The sequence below is a fragment of the Cenococcum geophilum genome (genome assembly GCF_001692895.1).
Source record: "Cenococcum geophilum 1.58 unplaced genomic scaffold K441scaffold_89, whole genome shotgun sequence".
Taxonomy (NCBI): Eukaryota; Fungi; Ascomycota; class Dothideomycetes; order Gloniales; family Gloniaceae; genus Cenococcum; species Cenococcum geophilum.
This window is the reverse complement of record NW_027137647.1, coordinates 260,535-266,001: the sequence shown is the minus strand read 5'-3', so window position 1 is coordinate 266,001 and position 5,467 is coordinate 260,535. Positions and strand designations below refer to the sequence as shown.

The following is a 5,467-nucleotide window of genomic DNA, read 5'->3' as shown; positions in this document are numbered from 1 at the left end:
GTAGGAGCTTGGGGAGTCCCGAAGCGGCGCTAGCGCGACGCACAAGTTTCGGCTCGAGGATGGAAATGAGCGCCTTCCACTGTCGTGATGCTCCCTAGGCCTATCAGCGCCCAGTGCGCAGTCAGGAACATGAGATGCTCTGGTCCTTTTGCTGCACAACTTCCCACACAACGCGCACAACCCACACAGCCATATCATAATAATGACATTCTACTGACATTCTCTTGCACTGATCCGGGTCCTCTTTTCACGCGATAACAAGTCCGCACGCCCTCGGACAATTGCATCATGCCGACGCCCTCTGCAGCTGAGCGACCCTCTGGCTGTGCCCTGCGTAACCATCTGCATACGGCGTGCTGAGCACCCGGGATCGACTGAATCTGGTGCAATTCAAATGATACCGAATGGGATGCAGAGGCATGCACAAAACCGGGTCGGTGCTAGCCCAGGTCAGGCTCGTCCGCACAGAGCATCGGGCGTTGGTTACCAATTCTTGCTCTCGGCGAATGGGCGATTTCCCTCATTCGACCTTCCCCCCTGATCACCGCGCGGCGCAGAAGCCCCCAATCCTCCATGGCCTGATATCCCGTGCCTAATCGTGCCTTTTCACACTGCACCTGGCCCTTGATTTGTGATGATTTGTGAGGGGTAGATCTGAGGGAGGAGAGGGGGGATGGCCCACAATGCAGATGCGGTTCGTTCGTCAACTTGTGGCAACCGACTGGTAGATCTATTGTGCTCGGTTCAAGTTACGTTCCATGGTTTTATGGGTGAAGGCGAGGCGAAACGGGCCGCTGGTGCACTGTAGGTCTCAACAACGTGACCGGAGGTTTGAGAGAGTGCCCGTGGGGGTAACATGAACGGATTATTAGCGGCTCGGCGGATTTGTAGGGAGAAAGTGAACATTCTCATACATTTTATGCCAAGGCGCTACTAATCCGCCCCCTTGTAACAGCCTGTTAGCATACCAGCCGGCCAGCTCCGACAAGCTTTGATCGATACAGCAACCCTGCGGTATCTCCCGCCTAGGCTTCCACGTCTTGGGAGGCTTGAAAGGGCTTGGTTGGGACGTTTCCCAGAACCAAGGCTGAAAAGGGTCGCTGGCCCAGCAGAGTCGCGTCGAATAGATCGGCTTCTCTGATATCCACAGCGTCACTTGGCTTTCCACGGTTCCTCGCGCCGACAAGCCAGAAGTTGCAGTCTCCACCCCACTAGAAACAAAGTTTGGAGACAAAATCTCCTAGAGTGGAACAGCTAATCTGCCCATTGTCATTCCGACAGGTCAGGAGAGCGGGACGGCTGCGAGATCTCAACGTCGAACCAGTTCTCTTTGGAGAAGCCCGTCCGTATTCCAGTCTGCTTTTAATTGCTGCGCTGTTGTCCATTCACATTCCATCAATTTCCTCTCTCCCACGTCGCCAAGGCTGACAAAATCCACACCCCTCAATTCCGCCTGCACTGCACTGGCCTTGATCCCCGCTGCACCGAAATCTTGCATACCTCTCCCACTGCGGTGGTTGCCGCTATGACTGACCAGCCGCTGTTAAGTCAATTGTGCAGCATATGGTACGTCCAAACCGCATATTCCATGACGCCCCCAGATCTCTCACGTCGCACTTGCACTTAACTAATGTTCGATTAGCAACAACAACGCTTCCAAGTACCGCTGTCCCGGATGCTCTGCTCGCACATGCTCATTACCATGTTATAAACGTCATCAACAGTGGGCGCAATGTTCGGGAAAGCGAGATCCGACCAAGTATGTGAAACGGAGCCAACTTGCCACTCCCGCAGGTATAGACCATGATTACAACTTTATCGCCGGCATAGAACGGGGAGTCGACAGAGCGGAACGGGAGGTCATTGAAAGAGGCATCAGTTCTAACGATGAAGGTCGAAAAGGGCCGACCAGCGGGAGCAACTACGAGAAGCATCTCCAAGATGCAGGTGTAATTATCGATAAAGCTCCCAAGGGAATGAGCCGAGAAAGAAGTAATAATACTCATTTTGATAAAAGGTAGAATGGTTCGCATGCTTACACCTCACGTGATCTAACAAATCACCTAGGAAAAAACGCATCGTTTGGACTGTAGAGTGGGTTCACGAGGACCAAACCCGGGAGCTTGACGAAGTTCGAGAGACCTTATCGCTGTCAGAAGCATATAAGGAGCTACTCGCGCGAAAGCAACCCAAATCTAAGAAGCGAAAAACCCGATCAGCACCATTTACGAGTACATCTGCCGTATCAGATTCTATCAATGAGCCAGAGAATGGTGTGAGAGACATTTCGGCCATAGATGTGACTACAGAAATTGTGGGGGAGTCTGCGGATAACTCCACTATATCACCTGAAAGCCCCACAATAGAGCCCGCTCTGGAAGGCCGACCTAATGAAGCGACTCACGGTAACTCAAAAGATATCTCACCCGCTCCCTCTGGATTCCACTTCTACCTTGTAAAACCGCACACGTCTAGTTCCCGCCGTGTTCTAATTCCTTTATCAAACGAAGCTACTTTGTCAACAGGTTTAAGAGGTCGTATTGTGCTCGAATTCCCAACCATACATGCCTTATTCAAACCTCCGGAGTCTTTACCATCTGAATTTCAGCTGGAGGATGACTATCTGGATCAGGAACTCAAGGAGTGAAATGAGTTTGAAGATCTGTTAGCGACCATTCAACCTCCAGGCGTTTCTATTATGGAAAGCGAGAGTGGGCCGGCCTGTAGCGAAAGGGGGGATGAAAATCTAGATGATAAAAAGATCTTAGAAATGCTGAAACAGGATCTTAATACCCGTATTTAGGCCTGCTATTGTAGATCAAACAGTCGCCGCAATTAATCCGCGAAGATTAATCAGTTCCTTTGCAAATAACTTCCTCACTCAGTAGGAGTGATCGGTGTGGCCTACGGATTGGGCATAGGACTTACGCATCTGAAAACGGAGAAACCATTCCGGGCCGGTAACTGCTCCACCTGCCGACTCATTTTGAGACATAGAAGCCAAATACGCATAATCTTCCACAAGAGTAACAGGGGAATACTCTACAACTCGACTCATAAGAGTAAAAGACGTATACCTTACACAAGGAGCACCGTAATTTTACGTCTTTCCACTTGGAGCATAGTGCTGGTACTGCAGAAGTAAGCGTTCTGCACGTGTTAGGCTAGCTCTATTCCAGCCTTCGAACCTCAACACTATGAACCTATCCGGACCTCCACTTGTTAGCCGAAGCTCGAAAACAAGGAATTTCTGCAGCCCAAATATTGGAGGCGTTGCCTAACTTTGAAGCTTTCCCTGCCAAGCTAGCCTGCTGCGAACAAGTCAGCAAGATCTGCACGATCATCGCATCCGTCGGTGGATGTCGCCCCGCTATCCTTCCCTAGGCTATCGTGACTTTTATCACCGTTCTCATCCGCCATCAGAATATTACTTCATCCAACATCCTGCGTCGATCTTGATGTCGCCAAGTTCACGAAACCGGAAACCATCTCGGGCTCTGAAGACACCAATCGGAGATACCGAATAGATAAACTCCAGAATGCCTTCTTTAACTTATCTTCACCAGCACTTGAATCAAACTTCCAATCTAATTTAATCAAAAAGTCATTATTGGAGAGGGGCGTTGCAGCTATACACAGCCACCTATTTTGCTCGCCTACGACTACTAATTGCGTAGTTATTGCCTCATTTTTTATTGGCGTAACATATACCTGCATGCGGTAAAAGAGCTGCATTGGGGCCAAATGGAAGAAGGTGTGGTGGGTATGTATTTTAGAGGTGGAATTTCAGCCATGAATGCATCTGTATAATTTGGAAAAACAATTGTGTTTAATTAGACTGCTTTCTTGAAGACCATTCATCACAATCTGTTCTTGTCAATCAACCCCAGGTCCTGCATCTGCATCAATTCAAAAATAAACCCTATCCAACATGAAAGTCTCCCTTGCACCTCTCCTCACTCTTCTCACCCTCACCACCGCTCAAACTATCAACTCGACCATCCCCGCAAACAAACCGTTCAACTTCGGTAAACACTATGCCGTGCTAAATCTCGACCTCATCGACGGCATCGTAAGTGGCATTGCGACCACCTCAGCCGGCCAAGCCTTCATCAACTCCACCTCCAAATGGATCAATGCAGTGCACAGCCAAAACCCGAAGCCGCTGATAATTTTCACCCGTATCTACTTCACGACTGCCCAGAAGCCGGAGATCGGACCCGAAACGCCATTCGGCATCGTCGTGGCACCATTTGGGAACGTCACTGAGACGAGTCCCGTCACGCAGATATATAGCGCGTTCGACGTGTTGGACACGGATGTGGTGCTGCAGAAGACGCGGTACTATGCGGGCGCGGGGAACGGGCTAGAGGAGATCCTGAGGGCCCAGGAGATTGATACGGTTATTCTGGTGAGCTACATGCATGCCGCCCACCTAACGCTAGCCTTAATAGGAAATTTGGCGAGCAGAGAGGGGAAAAATTTGAAATACTAACATGAACCCCGCTTTAGTCTGGAGTTCGAACTTCTGGTGTCGTCTTGAGCACTGTTTACCAGCTTTTTAACATCGATTATAAAATGTAAGCGCCACTTGCAAGCTTATATCTCATCTATCATACCTTTGAAATTGTTTCGACATGCTATACAGAATCCTGACGAGATCGCGCAGATATGTCATTTCAAACAACACAATCGAGACAGGCGACGACGCCGCGCTCATCCAGTCCGCCACTCTTAACGGGATAATTCCCAAACTGCCGGCCGATGTCATTTCTATTGAGCAGGCACTTGCCGCATTAAATAGGAGCGGGCCCGCTGTTTGGTGATTTTCGTTTTTCGTAAAATGAGTGCTACTATTGTAACATATTCCACAAGCGAGTTACCAACTTTTTCGCATACATAATACATTTTATCATAATATTTAACCATAATACAACAATAAATAAATATTTTCGATATAGGCTTATTTACTGGCGTTTAGGGCATATACGAGCATTATGTTGTAATGAATTACATAAACTATATCTTAGTGGAGCCCTCTGCCGTACACCATTTAACTTTACTACTAGAGCTATATTTTAAATATTACTTTGCTAAATAAGTTGCACACCTTCTGCAGCTATAAGAGTGGTTAAATATGATATAACTAGACGTTTCCGGGCTCTTTTAGCTTTCTAACGGTCGTTTACGGCCTATAACTGCTTATCTTCCTTAAGTAGAAAAGCTATACTTTGCATTATTATAAAAACAAACGTTTTATGGAACTTAGAGGGCTTCGACTACCCCTATTAATTAAACTTTTAAACGCTAATACTTGTTTTTGTAATTGCACTATATTATAGGGTATTTTTTGAGTCTAAATAGAGGATGTGGACCCATAGGGTCATTTAGGAGGAGTTATATATATATAGATTAAAAACCTCCGTAAGCTGGCAATATTTAAGCTTATTATTTGTTTATCTATTTT

At 47.6% G+C, this 5,467-nt stretch overlaps 2 protein-coding genes across 2 annotated transcripts; both read left to right on the top strand.

Moving 5' to 3' along the window:
* Positions 1-1,333: 1,333 nt before the first annotated feature.
* Positions 1,334-2,764, top strand: K441DRAFT_360382 (uncharacterized protein). Its single transcript, XM_067641377.1, has 3 exons — positions 1,334-1,566; positions 1,643-2,017; positions 2,068-2,764. The coding sequence occupies exons 1-3, from the start codon at positions 1,526-1,528 to the stop codon at positions 2,645-2,647; spliced, it is 996 nt and encodes a 331-aa protein (XP_067496752.1). The 5' UTR covers positions 1,334-1,525; the 3' UTR covers positions 2,648-2,764.
* A 1,076-nt stretch (positions 2,765-3,840) lies between these two features.
* K441DRAFT_623358 (cysteine hydrolase family protein) lies at positions 3,841-4,965 on the top strand. The gene is made up of 3 exons (XM_067646036.1): positions 3,841-4,411; positions 4,513-4,580; positions 4,670-4,965. The coding sequence occupies exons 1-3, from the start codon at positions 3,932-3,934 to the stop codon at positions 4,824-4,826; spliced, it is 705 nt and encodes a 234-aa protein (XP_067496751.1). The 5' UTR covers positions 3,841-3,931; the 3' UTR covers positions 4,827-4,965.
* Positions 4,966-5,467: the final 502 nt, after the last annotated feature.